The sequence below is a fragment of the Solanum stenotomum genome, chromosome 8, assembly GCF_019186545.1.
Source record: "Solanum stenotomum isolate F172 chromosome 8, ASM1918654v1, whole genome shotgun sequence".
NCBI lineage: Eukaryota > Viridiplantae > Streptophyta > Magnoliopsida > Solanales > Solanaceae > Solanum > Solanum stenotomum.
The window spans coordinates 4,753,814-4,777,061 of NC_064289.1; the positions used below are offsets into that span (position 1 = coordinate 4,753,814).

The 23,248-nt window shown below is 36.1% G+C and overlaps 3 protein-coding genes across 4 annotated transcripts in view; 2 read left to right on the forward strand and 1 right to left on the reverse strand.

Moving 5' to 3' along the window:
• Positions 1-23,248, forward strand: part of LOC125872983 (transcription factor LHW-like) — a 177,976-nt gene that overhangs the window by 132,063 nt on the left and 22,665 nt on the right. The gene's annotated exons all lie outside the window — the stretch shown is intronic.
• On the forward strand, positions 1,340-13,476 carry LOC125872981 (serine/threonine-protein phosphatase BSL3). 2 transcript variants are annotated; one of them, XM_049553808.1, is made up of 22 exons: positions 1,340-2,228; positions 2,393-2,453; positions 2,546-2,624; positions 2,711-2,790; positions 2,892-2,986; positions 3,067-3,166; positions 4,197-4,266; positions 5,445-5,546; positions 5,634-5,715; positions 5,841-6,020; positions 8,547-8,820; positions 8,923-9,163; positions 9,246-9,416; positions 10,364-10,602; positions 11,101-11,185; positions 11,305-11,403; positions 11,473-11,672; positions 11,752-11,827; positions 12,346-12,481; positions 12,587-12,726; positions 12,807-12,870; positions 12,952-13,476. In XM_049553808.1, exons 1-22 carry the CDS (start codon positions 1,823-1,825, stop codon positions 12,963-12,965), a joined length of 2,994 nt encoding a protein of 997 aa, XP_049409765.1. In that variant the 5' UTR covers positions 1,340-1,822; the 3' UTR covers positions 12,966-13,476. The 2 variants fall into 2 exon arrangements, with proteins under 2 accessions (XP_049409765.1, XP_049409764.1); XM_049553807.1 differs by having other exon boundaries at positions 1,341-2,228; positions 12,807-13,476.
• Positions 13,242-18,583, reverse strand: LOC125872994 (J domain-containing protein spf31-like). Its single transcript, XM_049553826.1, has 9 exons — positions 18,333-18,583; positions 17,083-17,173; positions 16,914-16,974; positions 15,771-15,848; positions 15,067-15,140; positions 14,529-14,642; positions 14,345-14,452; positions 14,076-14,114; positions 13,242-13,948 (listed from the first exon to the last, which is right to left on the reverse strand). Exons 1-9 carry the CDS (start codon positions 18,461-18,463, stop codon positions 13,862-13,864), a joined length of 783 nt encoding a protein of 260 aa, XP_049409783.1. The 5' UTR covers positions 18,464-18,583; the 3' UTR covers positions 13,242-13,861.

Here is a 23,248-nt window from a genome sequence, read left to right on the forward strand (position 1 = left end):
TAAGCTCTTCTTAATTACCGCATACGAGTCTTTTGTTAAAAAATTAAATCATCAATATTCTTTTAAATAAAAATTATGAGTTAAGTTCACATTTGAATGAAATTTGAAATTTGAAATCCTTTTTTTTTTTAAAAAAAAATTATGATTTTTCTTAATTTATAATTTCAAATCATATATCTAAACAATGTTTTGACATATAATTTTATATCGATGGTCCAAACACAAACTTAATGATGGAGCATTCGATAAACATAAAAACTTGAAGGGTCGAGAGGTGTAGTTCAAAGTTTACTCTTACATCACTGTTGCCAAATGGATAAATGTGTCCACTGTGCATGTCATATAACATGTCCTACCTGCCTTTGTTGGCTCGTTTGATTGAAAATAAATTATCACAAAATAATTTATCTTAAAATTAATTATTTCAATTTTATTATTCTACTCTTATTATAAAATTAAAATAATATTATAATCTCCAAAACATAATTTTTTTTTGAGCATTGCTATATTTCATTTTTGGGTCATATTTCATTCAATTCTTAACAAATTCAAATTTATGTAGTTATCATACTAAATAAAAATAAAAATAAATAGTCACAGTTCAATTTATGTCATTATCATTTCGTTATATTATTATCGCCATATAAATCTTAGATAACATATTATTTCTGAATACAATATTAATAGGTTGAAAATTGACCTAATAGTAAATTAAAACTATTGTATCAAATATTCTTTTAACCCTATTTTTAGAGTTTGCATTGTTTTTAAGAAATAATAGATCTTGTTCGATAATTTTTGTTTACCTTAATTTCTTTTGACACATTTTCTCGCTATAATTTCATATATATATATATATATAGACATTAATTTATTTACGTAGTTAATATTTGATATATTTATATTAAATCCTTGCAAAAATAATCAAATATGCGTATATTTTAACCTCTCCATTCATTATGAGATTTCACAACTTCATGATCTAGCATTTTGATACAATACAATGTATGAGAAATTAAAGGAATAAAAATACATAATAAAAAGATTAAAAATAAAATAAAATAATATGAATGAATCTTAACCAATCTGAATAGCATTATCTTAAGCCAAGCCAGCTCTCATCCCATATGTATTTGTCAGGCTGAATCAGTTCCACACACGCGCCGCCCCTGCGCGTCCGACGGAGTTCTTCTTTTTCACCCAATCAACGAGGGCACTGCTCCCGTTGAAATCGGAACCGGTTATTTTACAAAAAAAAAAGAGAAATCTGACGACGGCACAAAACTGCTGTACTCCATGCATTAATGCTTGTACAATTGTGAAAACAAAGGGTAAATCATGCAGCAGGACTTGTACCTTGAGAGGTAAAGAATGAAGTCCACCGTAGTCACATTTCTTCTAAACCATTCACATCAGATGAGAGAGACAGAGATAGTATCCCCAGAAAAATACGTATGAATCTATAGATTCATATAAATACTTTTAGAGAGAGAAAACGAGTGATGGAAGATTGGACAGAGAAGGAGGTTTAGAGAGAGAAAGTGTTCGGATTGATCCTGCTATTGTATTCCTCGAAGACCGCCTTGAAGTTTTTTTTTTCAGGGAAGAAGAGAGAGAAGGAAAAACCTAGAATTTTCTCTCTTTTGGTGTGTAATTTTTTCGGAAAACTTGGATGTATTTGAATCAGAGGATCTAGGGACTGGGAATTGTGATTTTCGACATTTGTGGTTTGAATTGGATTGGAAATGGTGATCCAAAGTGGATATGATTGAGGATTGTAGCTCCAATAAGCTTAGGAATCTAGGGTTTCGAGGTGAGGGATATGGATGTGGATTCAACGATGTCATCAGAATCCGATCACGCAGAGAATAAAGGCGCGTCGTCGGAGCAGCTAAACGGCCAGTCATCAGCCGGGGGATCTCCGCCGGAGACTCCTAAGGATGAGCAGCAGCCGGCAACTTCTCAGCCTCAGCAGCAGCAGGGCAGTACTCCGGTGGCGGGGCCGAGGTGTGCTCCGACATATTCTGTGGTGCACGCAGTTATGGAGAAGAAGGAGGATGGTCCAGGGCCAAGGTGTGGGCATACGTTAACGGCTGTACCGGCTGTTGGAGAGGAAGGTAGCCCCAATTACATTGGTCCTAGGCTTATTCTCTTTGGTGGGGCAACTGCTCTTGAAGGGAATTCTGCTGGTTCAGGGACTCCTTCTTCTGCTGGAAGTGCTGGAATTCGTACGTTTCCTCCAATTCTCTTAATTATCCAACTTGACAGACCTGTTTTCTAGGCAATCCATGGACAATTTTTGGATTTGATTAGAATATGGTTTACATTCCAGTTGTGTAGATTAAAAGCAATGAATGAAGTGACCAATTGATAGAAGAGGTCTTAATTGCAGGTTTAGCTGGGGCTACTGCTGATGTGCACTGCTATGATGTTTTGACAAATAAATGGTCTAGGTAAGTGGCTATTGGTGTCACTGTAAGCTACATTCTAATTTGTTAATTACTTAGAATGGATAAAGTATGCGCCTGTTTATTATTAATTACAGGATGACCCCAATAGGAGAGCCACCCACACCACGGGCTGCTCATGTTGCTACCGCGGTTGGAACTATGGTTGTTATTCAGGTTGGTAGAAACTGAAAGCATTTCATTTGCGTCGTGCATGATTATATACTTCAGCTAGTAAAGATGTTCAATGTTATTCATCCCAGGGCGGAATTGGTCCAGCTGGATTGTCAGCTGAGGATCTTCATGTTCTGGACCTTACGCAACAACGCCCACGATGGCACAGGTTAGCACCTAGCAGTTCAAGTAGGGACTTAATTTCGATGAACATGGTGTATGCTGGTGAAGTGTGCTGATCAGCTACTGAAATAATTCTGATCTTTTTAGGGTTGTCGTCCAAGGACCTGGTCCAGGGCCACGTTATGGCCACGTCATGGCTTTGGTAGGGCAAAGATATCTCATGGCTATTGGTGGAAATGATGGTCAGTCTCGTGAAGAGGTCTTTCCATTTAATTTAAGCAATAATATACAAAGAATTAATAATTTGATCCATTGTTTTCAGGTAAGCGTCCTCTAGCTGATGTTTGGGCTTTGGACACAGCTGCCAAGCCATATGAATGGCGCAAATTGGAGCCTGAGGGTGAAGGCCCACCTCCTTGCATGTAAATTTCATGATCTCTTTCTTGAAGATGTTTACTTTAATTCCTCACTGTACATGACGTTCACTATTTTGTCCTTACCTCAACTGATTTCATTTTGCTATTCTGAACTTTTATGTGCTTCATTACACGGTGAAGAACTTAAAAGTTTTGTTTGTGCATGTCAATTGAAGAAGTAGCATGCGATAAATAGTGGCAATCTTTAGTGACTGTTTGGTTACTATTTATCGCTTAGAAGAATGAATCTGATCCCTTGACTATGGAGGGATGGCCTACTGGTAAAACCTTCCTCTCCAACCATATGGTTGGAGTTTTGAGTCACCAAGATATCTAAAGGGGAAAGAGTTACTGTTGGGTTGGACATGAACTTGGAAATTGCAATGAGATCCTTTGACTTCTAAAAAGAAGTATTGGGCTTGTTATAGTTGCAATTGCAGTATGTGAGAAGGTCACTTGAGCTGGTTTAGTTATATCCTATGTGGACCTCCAGATTTGCATTGAAGAAAGTTGATTCAAAGACCTAGAAGCTCTTGAAACGTATGCAGACTTAGAGAAAAAAATAGGGTATAATGAAAGAAAAGGAAGAGTCGCATGTGTGCTTGCATAACTGGCTGTCGTGGATTAGCTTAGGTGCATGTTCGGTGACCCGTATACCACCACTTTTATAAAAAAAAAACATGACAAACATATGCTCAAGAAGCGGAAATACATTCTTTTCTTATCTGGAAGAATGACTATTTGATGAAAAGTTGCAGATTGATCATATCTTGGTCTCTTATATTTTCAGAATTTCTACATTTTCTTGAGCAAAGTTTTCTTAGACTCTACTGTTTGTTGACCTGAAGCTGTACAAGTGTTTGTGAAAATATTCTACACTTTTTCATCTTCATCAATTTCTTACTTTTCTGTGTATAAGCCGAGTCTCTAGTTTCCTCTTATGATGTCCAGCTGAAGATAAATTCTTGTGATCCTAATCTGGTCCAACCGTCCAGTAAAGTAATGAAATCCTAATCTGCTCTTGTTACTTGGGTAGGTATGCAACTGCAAGTGCGAGATCGGATGGTCTTCTTCTGCTTTGTGGAGGGAGGGATGCCAATAGTGTGGTGAGTGAAGCATATTTTTTTATGCAATTAGAAGAAAAGATGGTTTTTTATGCTGATTTAAGTGTTCCTTGGTTTGTCTTTACCATTTTTTTACTTGCACTTAGAAGGGTAGCTCGCCAGAAAGTTTGCCATCTTTCTAGAACAAATGATGCTCTATTTTTCTCAGTCCTATTTTTTTCATCGTCTCCTCTTCTATTTCCATTTCCTCACGTAGTGTCGTTCTCTTATTTTATCATGTAAATCACCTGATCTTAAAAAGTTTTACTACTAGATAAGGGGCTCTTTTATTCATTCACTTTTGTATCTTGGCGAATTCTGTGTTTAGCCATTCTAATTTTGACATGATATCTTTTTAACAGCTCATGTCTTTTAGATACTTCGGCTTTTGCGCACTAACTTAAAAATAACAGACTTACTACTGTCTTTTCTGGACCTCTATGCCCAAGAAACTGTGAGTGAAAGATGATGCTGTGTTGAACTTCATCCACTTAAACCTAACAATGATATATGCAGCTGATTAGTGATAAATGAACAGTGGACGTCTGGGACTTGAAGTTAAGAAGTATATGCAGCTTGGCTGGATTGTACTTCAAAAAAACTGTAGTTTTGTTGGATGTACATTTTATCGCCTATGACTGTAAACCTTGTTGACTTGTGCATTAGCTTTGGCCAGATTTACATAGAAGTGTACATTGACAGTTTGACTGAAATTGACATTAAAAAAATAAAATTGACCGAGTGCTCTCATAATTTTTTTGATTACTCAAAACGGTCAGTAAGTCTAGTGCAAACACGTGGAGATTTTTTTTTGTAGCGAGTATATGTGCAAACACGTGGAGATTTTTTTTTGTAGCGAGTATATGATTATGTATCTGATATGGGTTGCGTAAGTTATTTGTAATGTGGGTATATTTTGAAGAACCATGAAGTGCGCACACCTATGCAGTGCTTCACCTGTTCGACATGGGTTCGTCAAAAACAGATATGAAGATCCATGTAACAACTAACATATGTGATGAATGCAAGAGTTCCGTTTTTGTTTGCTATTTTTTTTCTTTCTCTTGGTGTAATTGGTTTGTGTGGGGAATCTGAGCTGTTACTTTGTTATTTTCTCGTGTGCCCTTGTGCTCATTGGTTGATTGTACTTATACTTCTCCCACTGCCTTGATAATCCATAGCCACTAGCCAGCGCATATGGACTTGCCAAACATAGAGATGGGCGCTGGGAATGGGCCATTGCTCCTGGTGTGTCACCATCCTCTAGATATCAACATGCCGCTGTAAGTGTTTGCTTCATGCCTTTTATCAACTTCATCTTGCAGATGAATCTTCTTATAATATTTATCAGTTATGTTCTGGTATTATAGGTTTTTGTTAATGCTCGGCTCCATGTATCTGGAGGGGCACTTGGTGGTGGCCGCATGGTGGAGGACTCATCCAGTATAGCAGGTATTTTTATTTACTTTTGGTGATACTCAGTGGAGTCGCTGTTTGGTTAACTCCTTTATTTTGACATCCGGTTAACTGTTATGTTCATTCCTCACTCTCATGGTTACTTCCCCCTGTTTTGGCAGTTCTTGATACAGCTGCAGGAGTGTGGTGTGACACAACCTCTGTTGTCACTAGTCCTAGAACTGGCAGATTCAGTGCAGATGCAGCTGGCGGTGATGCTGCAGTTGAATTGACCAGGCGTTGTAGACATGCAGCTGTTGCTGTTGGTGACTTGATATTTATTTATGGTGGTCTGCGTGGCGGTAAGACTACAAGATAGACATCAATGAATGTTCTTATATTTGCTTTCCAGTTTGATTTTCAGATGACTACCATTTTTACTTTTCTTGGAATTGTAAAGAAACTAGCTGATCAGCCCTGTGAAAAATGAATTTGTAAAGTAACTAAAAGTATCTTCTATCACCTTTCTTCGTCTCTGGGGTGGTGCTGGATGTGCTTTGTTCTAGGCATTCATACGTGGTCTTCAATAATTGAATCTCATCCTCTAGTATGCATATAACAAACAACAACATACCCAGTGTAATTCCACAAGTGGGGTCTTGGGAGGGTAGGGTAGGGTGTACACAGACCTTACCCCTACATCAGGAGGTAAAGAGACTGTTTTTGCTAGACCCGTGGCTTAATGAAAAGCATTTCAAAGCAGTTTGAAAAAGAAATAAAAAGGAAATACGGAAATGAAGAAGATATGGCAACCTAAAGGAAAGCACTTCATAGCATTCAAAAAAAGAAGAAGAGTAACAACAACGAAACAATGCGATAATCGAAGCACAAGAAACACCGATGGTAACAAAAAACCGAAGACGATAAACTATGAGGTTAATGCTAATACTACCGTAAAAAAGTTAACAGATACAATAGATGCAGTGCTCCAACTACCATCAAGCTTGTCTAGCCGAAAAGCGAGACAATGTTGACTTATCTACTAACCCTCTATCCTAGTTTGCGAATTCCATACCTTCATATCTACAATTATGTCATTGCCCATTGGTAAGCTGAAATGCGCATGTCCAATCTATCACCTCCCCCCAATACATCTTCCGCCTACATCTACCTCTCCTTAGACCCACCATAACCAGCCTCTCACACATCATCACTAGGATATATATGCATCTCCTCTTTAGATGCCCAAACTATCTTAGCCTTGCCTCCCTCATTTTGTCCACCATTGAGACCACTCCTACCTTGTCATGGATATCTACATTTCTAATCTTATTTCTCCGAGCAACTTTATCTTTTGTACATGAGAATTCTTGAAAGACCAACTCTCTGCCCCATACAACATGGTCGATCTAACGATTCTAACCTTTACTATGTAGAACTTACCTTTTAAATTTTGGTGGCACTTCCGTATCACACAAGTCTCTATTTCGTCCATCCAACACCAATATGATGTGACATCACATCATCGTTGATCTCCCCATTTCCTTAGATTAAAGACCCGTTGCAATTTGAACATGATGACCACTGTATCAAGTCTTACTTCCACACCTACCCATGTGTTACATCATTGAATTTACACTCCAAGTATTTTGTCTTGGTCTTGCTCAACCTGAAGCCTTTAGACTCCTGTGTTTGTCCCAAACTTCTAGCCTAGAATTGACTTATCGCGAGTCTTGTCATTCACTACTATGTCATTTGCAAATATCATACACCATAACACCCCGCTTTGGATATGCTCGACAATTCATCCATCACTAAGGCAAATAGAAATGGGCTAAGAGCTGATCCCTAGTGCAACTTTTTCTACCAAGTGCTCTGTGTACCCTCCTTTTGTCCTTACCTTTTGTCTGGTCTTAACTCCATCGTACATATCTATAATCACCCTAGTGTAAGCCATTAGTACCTCAAGCCTTCATGCATCCCTATAGAACCTCCCTTGGGACTTTGTCGTAAGTCTTTTCTAGGTCAATAAACACCATATGTAAGTCCCTCTTTATTTCCCTATATTGCTCCACCTCATGGAATGAATGACCTTTGTAGTTGATAGTCCTGACATGAATTCGAATTGGTTCTCGGATATAGACACAACCTCCTCACCCTCATCTCCACTTCTCTCACAAACTTCCATAGTGTGGCTTAACAACTTGATACCTCTATAGTTAATGTAGTTTTGAATATCAGCTTGTTCTTATACAACGGGATCATAGTACTCCACCTCCATTCTTTGGGCACTTTAGCATCTTAAAAATGACACTAAACAACCCAATCAGCTACTCCAAACCTGCCCTGCCCTAGCTCTTCAATTATGGATGAGTAGTCATCCTTTTTCCCTCATAAGCTATGGATGAGTAGACATTCTTAATTGAAGATTAAAAGCCTGTTTGGATGAACTTATTTTAAGCATAAGCCGTTGAGTTTGGAATCCCATCTTTTGACTTGTTATTATTTGTTGTTTTGGCTTAAAATTAATGCTTAAAAACGCTTTTTCATCTTACCCAAACACTACAAAAAAGCTATTTTGCTTTAAAAGCACTTAAAATAGTCCAATCCAAACGAACTCTTTAGTAATATTAGCTGATATCATGTGAGAAATGTTGTTGACTTGGTTTATTCTTCATGCAATACATTCATTTAATTTTCCAAAGTATAGGTAGCCAAATACTCCGTCAGATGTGAAAGTCAAAGATAACATCAAATGTATCTATGGCATGTTTCCAACTATAAATAATATGAATAGTGTAATGAAATATACCTTGGAAGTTACTCAGAAGTCAGATCACTTCCTTGTTTCTTCAACAAGTTTAATCCTGCTATTTTTTTGGTTGCAGGGGTATTGCTAGATGACTTACTTGTTGCTGAAGACTTGGCTGCTGCTGAAACAACTAGTGCAGCTTCACATGCAGCAGCTGCAGCTGCTGCAGTTAATGTACAAGCGGGGAGGTTAACAGGAAGGTATGGTTTTGGTGATGAAAGAACAAGACAAACAGACCCTGAAGCAGTTAATGATGGCTCAGTTGTACTGGGAACTCCTGTCGCACCCCCTGTAAATGGTGATATGTATTCCGATATAAGCTCTGAAAATGCGACGTTTCAAGGACCTCGGTGAGTTTGCAGTTGCATAGGAACAACAGCATCTGCTGTCTCTGTTTTGTTAATGCATGATTAGTTTTTAAGGATATATCTTGTGGTTCGTTTCGTTTGCAGGAGACTCATCAAAGGTGTTGAATATTTAGTGGAGGCTTCTGCTGCAGAAGCTGAGGCTATTACTGCTACACTAGCAGCTGCAAAAGCTCGTCAACAAGGGAATGGAGAAGTTGAACTTCCAGATAGAGACCGTGGAGCGGAGGCAACGCCAAGTGGAAAACAGGCGTCTACTCTGATCAAGCCTGACTCTGCCTTATCAAATAATTCTGCCCCAGCTGGAGTCCGGCTGCATCACCGTGCTGTCAGTGTTCAGATCCTTAATGCTATGTGTTGGTCTTAGTTTGTTCATAAGTTGACTGATGATGTGCCTTAATGCATTGAAGGTGGTTATAGCTGCAGAGACTGGTGGTGCTCTAGGTGGCATGGTGCGGCAGCTTTCGATTGATCAGTTTGAAAATGAAGGCAGGCGAGTTAGTTATGGAACCCCAGAAAATGCAACAGCAGCAAGGAAACTATTGGATCGTCAAATGTCCATCAACAGTGTTCCTAAAAAGGTACTACAATGATTTGACTCTAGACGAATTACCTGATTACGTGCCACAATGTGGCTACCAATTTTTAGCTGATGTGGTATTCATGAAAGTGAAAAGGGTAAACTGCTTGCACCGAAACTCCAAAATCCTATGGTGGAAACAGTGCATAAGTTTTGCTAAATAAGTAGCTGAATTAATTAAATCCAATATATTTGGCTTGTCTCTGTTTTTGGGCATATCCGTTTGAAGGGCCATTGAGTAGCAGCTAGACAGTAAAATGGCCGATTTGGTTGTTTCTACTCCTGGCATAGCTCTATCGCACGAGGAAGATAGGTGTTTTGTTGACTGTTTCCATGTGCTGTTGTAGGTTATATGTCCTAACTATCTCTTCCTCTCTTGCTTTTGGCAAGAGTTTCTTCAAGAGTGCTTTTTAAATATGTTGAAACCACCTTGATTGGAATGACCGAAAGTAGGGCAGGGCACTGGACCAATTCAAGATTGGTTGAATCATGAAGTGAGGAAGCAAGAAAAATCCAATGGGGAAGTTTACAAGCAGCAAATTGTTTTTTTTTTTTGCTTTACTAGGGAATTTGGTTTCAGCTATAGAACTATCGGTCTCTAAGAAGTTAAATAAAGAAATGGGGAGTAAAAATGTGTAACAGTACTTTGGAGGGAAGAAAGAGAGAGAATAATATTTATATTTCCTTGTCTATATGTTGTGGCCTTGTACTAGGGTGAGCTAGAGGTAAGGGGAGGAGGAGAGAAAAGGAGGGGGGATGTGATGAGAGCTGGACTGTCTGTCTTAATTCAATCAGGCTCCTAACTATTCTGAACCACCCGAGCAAAGACTTCCCCACTCTGCAAAAAATGTAACTGTGAGCAATTTTATAACTTTAGCTGTTATATCGTGTAAAGACAAATAACTGCAATATGTTAGTTATATTATTTATTTTTCCTTACTATCTCAGGTGATTACCTATCTTCTGAAGCCTCGTGGCTGGAAGCCGCCTGTTCGACGACAGTTTTTCTTGGACTGCAATGAGATAGCTGATCTTTGTGACAGTGCTGAAAGGATATTTGCGAGTGAACCTAGTGTTATACAGCTTAAGGCTCCTATTAAGATATTTGGTGACTTGCATGGGCAATTTGGGGATCTTATGCGTCTTTTCGATGAGTATGGTTCCCCATCGACCGCTGGGGATATATCGTAAGTGCCTTGGCTCAATCTTGCTTCTGTTTGTTTATTTTCAGTTCTAGGTGTCCTTTTGACAGTCTTTAGTTCCCTGGATTGCAGTATTATTTCTTAATCCTCATTTTTGTTTTGAAATGGATATTTTGATTGAAATTGTGGGTCTCACAAATTGGCTTGTTGCTGTAACTGTCAGGTGTCTCAGTAGGGCTATCAGAATACTTTTTTTTGATTTTGTGGGGAACACTATTATGGAAATGGAAGGGATGTTTTCCCTTTTCATTCTCTAAATTAAGCCCTTGTGAGAGCTTGTTAGTAATTATTACCAAAACAAGAACCAAACTAACTCCTTGAAGGAGTACAGAGAAAATGTGTCGCAATATTTTGTTGGTCTCTTTGCTGTGTCTCCTGTAATTCTGACTCCTGCAGACTTGCACCATTTTTGGATTGATCTGGTTTGTGGATATGATATTTGTTCGTTTAGTCTTGATACTAATGTCGCTAAGTGACCATCAGGTATATTGACTATCTCTTCTTAGGAGATTATGTTGATAGGGGCCAGCACAGTTTGGAAACAATGACCCTTCTTCTCGCTTTAAAGGTACCTCTTGTTTCTAACTCTTCTTCTTTCTTTAAAGGCACCTCTAATATTTTGATGTTTGCTTTGCTTTCACTTTCTTAGTTACCCTGTGATTTTGATGATATAAATTGATGCTTTAGGTTGAGTATCCCCTCAATGTACATCTAATTCGTGGGAACCATGAAGCTGCTGATATTAATGCGCTTTTCGGCTTTCGAATTGAGTGCATTGAACGCATGGTATGTTATGATTTACTGGCGCTTGTACTTGCTTTTCAAGCTAGACACTGATGTCTATTTATGCAACAGGGTGAGCGAGATGGAATTTGGGCATGGCATCGATTTAATAGGTTGTTCAACTGGCTTCCTCTGGCAGCACAAATCGAGAAAAAGATTATCTGTATGCATGGTGGTATTGGAAGGTCAATTAATCATGTTGAACAAATAGAAAATATCCAACGCCCTATTACTATGGATGCTGGCTCAATTGTTCTTATGGATTTGTTGTGGTTAGTCTCCGTCTTCTCCTATGCTTCCTTCATTGACATTAACATTCTCATATTTTCTCACACTGGCGCGTGCTTGTAGGTCTGACCCTACAGAAAATGATAGTGTTGAAGGATTAAGACCAAATGCAAGAGGGCCTGGGTTGGTCACTTTTGGGGTGAGTAATTTATATTTCATATCAATTTTGAGATATTTTTCTCTCCAAATGCAACGTCCGATCACTATGCATGCTATCTCAACCTATTGGCTGTTATTTTGGGAAGCTGCATATTCTTATCTGTTAACTGGAGTTGTTTATAAGCCCAGTATCGAAAGAGATGATGTTTCAAACAAAAAAGTCCAGATTGCTTCATCCGCCCTGCTTTTCACTTTCACATTCTATGGGCTGTCATTTTCTTGAGTTCGTTTTGTGCAATTGCAGCTGTTCCATCTTTGTAACCTGGACCTTGTTATGTGAAAGCTTTTTTTCTTTTAATACGTTGAACTGACGATTCCTTGAAGGCACTTGTTTGATTCACCAGTTGGGCTGTTACGACTTAAAGGTTTGGGACTGGAGTTTTAGTACTTCAGTAATATTAGATATCTCCTAGCTATCCTGGTCTCCAAGGTGTTTGGCTGGTTATAGTTTCCCTAGCATTTCTCGTTTAACTAATATAAACACTTGCATACATGCAGCCCGATCGTGTGATGGAATTCTGCAACAATAATGATCTTCAATTGATTGTCCGAGCGCATGAATGTGTGATGGATGGATTTGAACGATTTGCTCAGGGACATTTAATTACGCTTTTCTCAGCCACTAATTATTGTGGTAAGATGTCGCAAATTTTGGATGTTTAGAGGTTTTCTATTTCTTGGATTGTCTTTTATCTTTATGCAAATTCTTTTTGTTCTTTTCTCATCATCCTTTCTATAGGTACTGCTAATAATGCTGGTGCTATCTTGGTATTGGGTAGAGATCTTGTTGTGGTTCCAAAACTTATTCACCCGCTGCCGCCGGCAATTTCCTCTCCTGAAACTTCACCTGAGCGGCATATAGAAGATACTTGGATGCAGGTTTGTTATTACCTGATCTCTTTCGACCCATTTTTCTCTCTTTGATGTGTGCTTGATCTTGCTCGCAATTTTTGGGATAGGAGCTAAATGCCAACAGACCACCGACACCAACCAGAGGACGTCCTCAAGTAGCCAATGATCGAGGTTCTGTTGCTTGGACTTAAATTATAGTGCAATTGTCTTGCTATATACTTCCAGGCTCATGCTAACATGTCGGATTTCCAGTGATATGTACATAGCCGGCCGGTCACCAATCAGAGTTCAACGGAGATACTTATCCTCGTGAAAAGTTTAAGGCTCGAGCCACGTTGTAATTCTTCCATGGAAGGGTCTTAAGAAAATCAGATTTAGTTATTGGAGGTTGCAGGCGCATGGTCTATTCTATTCGTCATCATACAGAGCAGATGGGGTTTTCGATAGAGGTGTACATTGAGCCGCAAGAGGTAGACGGATTTTACCCTTTCGGAGTTTTGATCATTCTCATGGGCGGGTAGTGCTGGGTTTTCATTGAATTGTTAGTCCCTACATATTCTTTTCCTCGTTTAGGTGTATCATCATTTTTGTCTGCGGATTGGTGAGATAGATAATCCTGAGCTGTTGTATTTCATGTATCATAGATGCCGTTGCTTTGTGTAATTGTGTTGCTGCCTTGTGAACAAGAAAATGACATACAAAAATTGGAGCGTGTTGTTTACTATGTAAGTTGCAGATAAGCTATTTTTAAGATCAGTTAACGGTTCTTGTTGATTACGTGAAGCTCCTTTTATAAACAATCTTCGTAAATATTTTTGCTTAGAATGTGTGATGAGTTATTTGAAGAAAGCTATGGTGCAGTACCCCAGATCCAATCATTCTCGCCCTGCTCTTTCTCTCTTCTATTCCACTTTTTCCTCTCGAGATTTCATACAATGAAGTCTGATGAATTAACAAGGCACATAGAACATAATACCAAAAGCTCTCCCCTACCTGGTCTACACTGGAGAGCAAAATGTAATTTGCTGCTCAATAATTGGCTTTTCAACAAATACAACTTTATACAAAGGTTGAAGCTTACACTCAAGAAGCCAGTTCAATCATGCTTTCAATGAGATTCACGGCACTATGGAAGCAGTAAAAACCCATCAGAGTACATGTGTTAACCTCTTTTAACAGGTCTTTGAACATAAGATTTGTTTGGATCTTCTGTCTTAAGCTTTGGAGGCCGAATCTCTCCTTTCTTAGCCTGCAAAAAAGCATGATGAAACTTGGCCTATTCTTTATCATTACAAGATGTTCGCCACCCACACCCTGTTCTTTATCATCACAAAAGACCGGTAAAGCATTTACTGACGGAAGCTAATCAAACTTACCTTTTTCCCGCCCTTCATGAAATCCCTCCAACTGGACACCTAATGACACGAAGAAAAAGCAAGCAGCTATCAGAAAGAAATCTAACTGTAGATTATACCTCAGAAAACATTTAACTATAGTGCTGCTACTGTTGTAAACATGTTTTTTATAAATCCTATAAACCTGAAAAATAGGTAAGTAGTAACTAAGAAATTCACCAACTGCAAGTTATTTAAAAAAACATACTTCACTGAACATACAATAACTATAAATGAGCTAGAGAACTAACCCTATTTTCTCTAGTTCCTTCCCACTGCTCCTCATGCTCACGTTTTCTTTTCCACATCTCTTTTGTTTCTTCCTCATCTTTCTTCAAGCGACCTTCCTCTTCAGATATCTACGCAAAATCCAACAGTAAGTTTAACTAGAAATCCAAAAAGATGACGTATCAAGAAAACAGCTAAGGAACATACTCTCATTGCCATTTTTCTCCTCCGCCATTCTTGATCCGTCAATATTTCTCTAACCTTTAACTTCAGCTGCTGCTGGAATTCCTCTGACTGCTCATGTTCTTGGTCATATTTACCCTGTTTGCACAATCAGGAGTGTACAGAAATCAACCATCTGAAACACAAAAGTTACATAGTGCTATATATTTTCCTAAATGCTCTATGGAAACCATGTAGGTTCCTTAACCAAACCATTAAGGTGGAATAAGAATCATGCAAAAACGAAACACAAGGAGTTCAATAAGAAACATACTAGTAGAAAGGTGAAACGAGAGTAAGTCTAAAACGCAGCAAGTTACATAACCAAATCAAGGAGTCGATGACCTGCACGGTTTAATGTGGTTTTGATTGTGTGAAAATGTTCACGGTTTCATTATAAAAAAATGTCATCTCGGTAGTAGATACAACATTAGGAAGAAAATTCACCATCTGAATATCCAGAAGCAATAATTCCAGCTAAATTCAGATCAATTTAAAAAATCTGAGAGAATTGTAGACCTACCTCAGTAACTAATGACTTCAATTTGCTAGCAGTATCTTTTTTAAGCTGCTTCTTCCACTTTGATCTTAATTCCTCTGTGCTCATACACAAAAAGGGGAAAACACAAAAGTTTCAGTATTTTATGGAGATAATATATTGAAAGAGACAAAGGAAACCAGAAGAATAATTGATATAATAGTTCAAGTGAGTGAGCAACATAATGAAAATACAGAACAGTCTCCATTTGTCCATGTTGAGTTACAGAAGACGGCTCACAATACCAGACCAACAAGTTTTTCGCCACTATTGATTATCATCTTTCATTTGGACAGTATGTTGAAGAGGTTTTTGAAAAACAAGTTGTGTAAGCTGATTTGTGTGGAGAACTTCTGGTTTTTTAAATCTTTTTTGGGAAAATTTATGCGTGTTTTCACAGTGAAAGAAGAGTTTTGGGTGAAAAACAACTCCTCAGCACTTCTTCAACTTGGACAAAAAAAACCAAGATTTTGAAACAAACCCCATTTCTCAAAAATTGTCCCTTCTGCAAAAGAATGAAAATCATAAACAGACACCGCCGTACATTTTTGTTGAACTCAGACCACTGAAGAAATGCAGCAACAGTTTTAGTGCTCCATTGGAAATGCAGAGAGAATGTGAATGCAGTCTATCCCATGGCGAAAGGAAGACTAAAGAACAAAAGAATGAATAGCGAGGTGATGGTGAACCTTTTGCTGCAACAACTTGGCTCAGAATGTAATCCCTCTCCTGTTGATCAAGTAATAACTGTTGCGCTTTAGCTAAGGCTGCATACAACATGAAATTTGCAAAAATAAAATTCACAAACAGGAAGGGGAAAGATATAAAACATAAAATTCTTACTTGAGCAGTTAAAAAAACAAAATCAAACCAAATCATCTCACAATAAGACTACATATAAGCATTTACAAGAGTGTTCTTTTGAGATTAAGGCTTAATGCTTCTTTCCAGCTCTCATCTTTGCTTCTTCCAATTCTTTTTGACTCGACATAAATAACATACACAAGCAATATCATTCATGAAGATGAAAATTCCCTTAACCACTCCAAGCATTACACAAAATAAATAAAAACTGAACCTTGTAAAAAAAATCTTTGTACTGGTAGTTTAACAGATAGATCCCAGTATACACCAGAATTTTGAAGTTGTAAAATATGTTTTTTCTAGTGCTATAGCGACAGAGACTCAGCATATACTATATTTCTGAAGAGATCATTCATGTAGCAAGATATATTTATGGAAATAAAAATAGTTTTACACTTGCATACAATAACGAGTAGTTCCACATACACTTCCTGTATATATGTAGTGAGTAGACTGTGGTTCACATCAATGGCTGAGGAACTGCAGTCTTCTGCTCTCTTCAGTAGGTTACCCATTTTAAAGCACCATGGTTGCCTTAAATTTTGAATAACCAATCTTGAGACAAAATATTTTAAACCGGTCACTAAGAGGCAGTAAGCGCCGACGCTAACTAATACGAATCGATTATAATAGAAAAACAACTTCCCAAATATATCTACAGCATGGACATTGATCAAGTTTCCGATTCAAAAAATTCTTGGAATGATCAATCTTAGCTTAGAGATGAAAGATATCAATATCTAACATAAAACCACCTAATGAACAGAACAGGGGATATCATGTAAAGCATAACCCAAATACTCAATGCAAAGATCCATTTATAAGTCTATAGAAACTAGAAGTACGAACATGGTATTTATCCATTACGAAATGAATTTTTTGTTTGAACAGGGAAGTCCTTCACTCAATAAACTACCTAAAATGACAATACTCCTCTATACAAGGAACAACAAAAGTGGCTTTCTTACCACCAAATGCCTCCTTTGCTTGTGGATGCTTGCATTTATCAGGGTGAACAAGTAAAGACAACTGCATATATGTAATTTATGGTAATATATTAGGGTCGAGTCACAGAATATGATATAAAAAAAGGAATCATTTGAGTCCAACGGGAATTTCAACTTTCAAGAAATATACCTTACGATACTGCTTTTTAACTTCGTCAATGGATGAATCAAATGACAGGTTAAGGTATTCAAATGGATTCAACTTGAAGCATGAAAGTATCCTGCGATTTTTTAAGTTTGAATCCAAATTATGAAATATAGAATAATGCAAATAACAAACAATATTGAAATTTGTATTTATTCAGCTATCAACATCAACAGTTAAGATATACAAATCTAAAGGAAACTAGTATATTTCAAAATAGAATAGATGACTATTATTAAGCACAATACTGAACAGTTGGAGGAGACTCGGAGCAGTTTTTAGTCAAGATAGGGTTGCACCAGGAATCAATGCTTAGCCCATTTCTCTATGCTTTGGTAATGGATGAATTGAAGCGGTATAATCAAGATGAGGTGCCATGATGTATGCTAGATGGCATAGTATTGATTGATGAGACACGCAACGGAGTTAATGCTAGGTTGGAGGTGTGGAAACATCATATTGATATGGTGTGGATGAAGTGGAGGCTAGCCTCCGAAGTTATTACTCTATTTGCATTTGTTACTATTCCTTTTCTAACTACTCTGCATTGCTTATTAGTTGTTATGTTTTCTTCACTCATTTTCATTTTTTCTTTTCATAGCTACTTTGATTTGCTGCACTTGAGCCAATGATCCTTCAGAAACAACCTCTCTACCTCCACGAGGTAGGGTTACGGTCTCCTTTAACACTCTAACCTCCCCAAACTCGACTTGTAGATTTCACTGGGCATGTATTTGTTGTTGTTAAGCTCAATCCTCAATAAATACAAATCATAGACCAAAGTAGTTGTCTAGAAGGTGATTTTTCCTTCCAAAACTTGTGAAAAAATGAGTTTTGTAAGGATAGAAATTCATGTAATTCCAATAACGTGTCTATCCTACCAATCTTTAAATCATTTTATCCCATATAACTTTCCTGTTCAGGTGTTAGGTGTTAGAAACTATTGATCTTCTTCCCGGCAAAAGCTCACAGATAAATCATACAATACAATTACTGTTACCGGCAAAGCTCACAAATAAATCATACAATACAATTACAGTTACCTGAATAGCATCCATTTCAAGGTTCATGTTATAAAATTCGCGATATACGAGTGGAGGAGATCTTAGAACAAATACTTGACACAAACAAAAAGGATCACGGCACACACAGATGTAACCAAGCACATACATCTATATCTATATGTGTGTGTATTTTGTATCAATATATATAATATGGAGGGAAGGAGGCTGGACCTTATAACTTCGTTGTCGCGCTCAACCTCGCTGACCTCAGCGAAGAATTGCTTGAGAAGCGCGTCCTCGATGGCGGAGGTTTTTTCCAACGACGGAGGTGGTGCGGCGGTGACAGAGCTATTTTCTCCCATCAAATCACGCGTTCAGTTCACGCTCCGCTGCGAATCTCTCTCCTGTTATACGTAACAACCACTCCGCCACCGGGGATGAGAACTCCCAAAATGTTCAGAGCTTAACGGGTACACAAAGTTCTGATAATCGGGTATTCGGGTTCTGATCTATCTCTTAAAGTCCAACCCAAATTATTGGGCCGAAGTACTATTAAAATGATAAATATGGGCCTGATCTAGTGGGCTTAATCCTTAAGTTAGTGGATCTTATCTATCAAATTTGTGAGCAACTTTCACATATAACAAAATAAAAATCATATTTGTATGTTATAACTATAATCTGCATAATTGCGCTCCATAGCAAATTGTATGTTTGCTATAAAGCTTTTGATTTGTATAATTCGCTACAAACATCTAATTTTATATTAATTGTTCAGTTTTGTATAAATTTATTTATACATTGTAATTTGTATAATAAGATCTGTATTTGTATAATTATAAGTGTATAAGACGAAAATATATGTATTTGTATATACACTTTTCTATCTCTTTATACAAACACAAACGCATTTTATACCGAAATGTATAAATGACTAATTGTATACCGAAAATGACTAATCATATACCGAATCAGATGGCAAAAAAAGAGATGTTTGCTGCGAATTACAATTAAAATAAACTATGGCTATAATAATTAATTTGAATTAATAGTTTGTTATTTCATACAATTTTCTCATTTGTAGAGCTAAGGTACAAACATCTTATACTTTTGGTGGCTAATTACATCTTATACCAAAAGTTTTCTAATTACAAAAATCTAAGATTTTTTTATTGCTCTCGAATATATTTGAATGTATTCGAGATGGGATATGAATGTATACTAAATAGCTTCACAATAGGTGTTCGCTACCAAATCTTCGGAGGTTTATTAATAATTTCTCTTATCGGTTTTGACCACTTGATCCTTCCCGGATTAATGCAACAACAATAACAATAACATACCAATATTAATTAAGATACCCTTAATTATTCTATCAATAGTTTATTAGTTTTAATTATTTAATATATAGTAAGGAAGCTGACACTTTATATAAGAAGCTGCAAATTCAATTCAAATTTGCATAAATTCTATATATATGTTTTCCCTTTAATTTGGACTACAAAATTCTATTTAAAAATCATCAATATTTCATGACTTTATAAACTTTGTGAACCAAAATCATGATTTTGAGTTTTGAATCAGATGCTGCAAACAACTTGATCATGTGAGCTATTTTTTGTTTCGTTGGCTTTGCTTTACTTTACTGTACTAGAAGAAACAAGAACCAAAAAGTGAGAGAGAAATTTGATGGTCCAAATATTATTGTTGTACTATTATACGAATTGCCAGTTCTTCCAAATTTCTTTCTGAGAAACACTTATATTTAGTAGAAAAACTATATTTTCAATCACGTCTTTGAAAAAATATATACTATTATGAAGTTTCAAATTTCAAGGGTAAAACTCGATGATATTGACAGGTGGATCCGGCTCCCCTCCATTACCCCTTCCTTCCATTTTGTCAAGTATACGTTTAGATTAGAGGCATGTGTCATATTTAAAGTTTAAAGGTCAAGATTATATTATATTAACAAATATCATAACCATAGTTAGGTCAACTAATTTAGAAAACTACTCTCCAAATGGATAAGAATTACAATATATTCTAAACAAAATTTGACATTCATTAATATCATTAATTTCATATTATGTTTTTCATTTACATTTAATTGTAGAAGCGGAAAAACAGGTAGATATAAACCTCACCCTTAAATTTATGCATAGTGCGGTTTCGAAAGCCCCCAAAAAAAAGGGATTGGAAAACTTCGATGGATGGCTTTGGAGGCTAGCGGCGATAGTTTCATTACTAGAAACGAATGTTTTTTCATGACTAATTAGTGAAAATTTTATGTTATATAATTGATTTTTAACCTATTTTTCACAGAGGCGTATCCAGGATTTTGAGATGATGGGTGCACTATTACAAAAATGTGGATCTAAGATAGAAATTTGATCGATTTAACATTTAGATTCTTATCACTAAAAATAATTAAAATTTTAAAATTATAGGTCCAAAGTTATTTTTACCTAGCCAAACCCCTTAGAGAGACATTACCCAATTTTAAAAAGGAAAATAAAACAAGATAACTAAAAGATTCAATTTTTTAACCTCACTCATAGAGGTGCACCCAACATAATCGCAAGGTATAATACTTTAAGTGTGGGTTCACATATCTATATTTAAATATTTTTAAAAAATATAACACTACAATATATGATTTCAGGAAGGAAGTATGGGTTCACGTGAACCCGGTGACCCCCTCTTGGATACGCCTCTGATTTTTCATCGATAAACTCACAGACAAATTACATGGTGAAAAACGAATTATCACTAAAATAGTGGATTTTTTCATATGAAAACATAGCTATTTTTTCTTTTCTCATCGATTCAAACAAATATCTTTGAAAATGACCATGCACCTGTAATCAAACTGTCAAGTAAAAAAAATAGTGATTTTTTTATTGAGTTCAGTACTCAGTTCCCTAATATGTGTTTAATTTACTTAAGTGTAAAGATAGTGATGATGTTAGTCAAAGAAACATCACAAAGTAAGTGATGTCTCCTCCATGCAGTTATTGTACCCCCAACAATCAGTGGCGAAGCTAAGATTTTTAATAAAGGAGTTCAAAATCTGAAGAACTAAACACACGAACTAATCGAAGGGGATTCACATCTATTTTATATATATAAAAAATAATTTTAATCATATATAAATAGTACTATTTCCCGTCGAAGGTGTTCGGATGAACCTCCTCACAGAAAGGCCGGTTCCGCCCCTGCCAACAACTAGTAGTAATTATAGGGACTAATTAAGTATGTAATCATTCTATTATATGATATGGTGGATTAATTAATAGACAAATATCAGACCAAATCAGGTCATGCTCCCTCATTGCCCTACGCACTAGTCCTAGTCTTTTTGCTTGTCCATTGGAATATATCTTTTTTTTTCTACAACACAAATTTATTCTTTGAAGACGTTCGTCTTAATGTATATACTATACTTTTTATATACGTCTGTATATTAATTTTATTATTCAAATTATAAAATAATATAGACACTAAATAGATGCGGTAGAATCAAAACTTTTAATTTATAAGTTTTGAACTATAACTTCTTTTTTTACTATCAAGTGATGAACTATCAAATTTTTTTGGACATATTTGATGAAGAAGATAAGAGGAAAATACTTTAGGTTATTTTACACGGAGTAATCCATCTCTTTTAATTCTTACATATATAAAATGAAGTTTGAGGTTGATAACTCAGCTTTATTCTTAGATTTTATATTTTTGCATTACTTAAGCATGCTTATTTAATTTGTAGTATCATCACAGAGTGTATTATAAACTCTATGATAGTCATAGAATATCTATTTTTTTTTAGCTCTTATTTTATTCATACTTGTTAATTAGTAGAGGTTCGTTACCTCATTAAGATTAGTAAGGTAGCCTTCCTTGCTTGTACTTTTCTCTTTGAGATCCTTTTCTCTTTATTAATAAAACTAGCCTTAGGCACACCTTGCCTAGCGGAATTGCTTTAAAAAAATATTATTTTTTTTACTTATTGAATTCTTAATAGATTACTTTCGTGAGTTTAATTATTTTACCCCAACGTTGGTGAGTGTGTGCATCGCAGTGCTATACATATGTACTTTGTATATATTGCAAAAAGAAATTAAAAAAATACGTGCGATACACGTGTATTTATATTGATAAAGTTGAAAGATTAGCTTGATTATTTTTTATAAAATATAAACTACATACTTTTTCCATTGATTAGACCGACTTTAATTATTTGAAAGGCTTCTCCCATTTTGGAATACAACCGAATAAATAGGAGTAATTTCATTTAAGCATCTTGTTCCTAATTTTTTGTAAAATTAAATATATTTTAAAAAATAAATAAAGGAGAATACAATAAGAGAATATTTGTTGATACATCAAATCAACGAAAATTATAAAAAGAAATATGTACGGAAGTGTCTTCACTTTTAATTATTTTATTTTATCAATTATAGATCCTTCATTAACGGAAGGCCTGCAATCAGAATTAAAGAACAGTAGATACATCTCATTATTTGAAAAGTTATAATTATATGTCGAGGAGTTGATGAATATTTATATAATCAGATCACTAATTAAATAATTACAGATAATAAATGTTAATTTGATTATCATGTAAAGATGGCAATTAACCTCCTATCACAGATTAAAAGTCATAATATTTTTTAAACTAATTCGTAGTGCCAACAAATAAAAGAACCAAAAGAAACTACGGTAATTAATACATTTCTCTTCTTCTGTATTTTTATCATAGTTTTATTCTCTGGTATCTTTCAAATCTATTTTTTAAAAGTTTTTCTTGAGTCAAGAATTTTATCGAAAACAATCTCTCCAAAGTAGCACTAGCTAGTAAGTTAAATCTCTCCAAGGATTTATCTTCACTTTTACTATCCAATTATCTTCCTATTCATTTAGAAAAACTTACTCAACTATAAAATAGTGGTGGTCTTCATTTGTTTGAGTACAAAAAAATAGAGTGCATAAAAATTAGTCAAAATCAAAATTCTTATTAATTAATCGAAGAAAAGTGTTATTTTTGTGAAACTTTGGACTCAGGTCTTGTCCAGAGTTTGTTGAGCTATTCTTTGTGATTAGGCTATTATATCCTGGGGGGGGGGGGGGGGGGGGGGGGGGGGGGG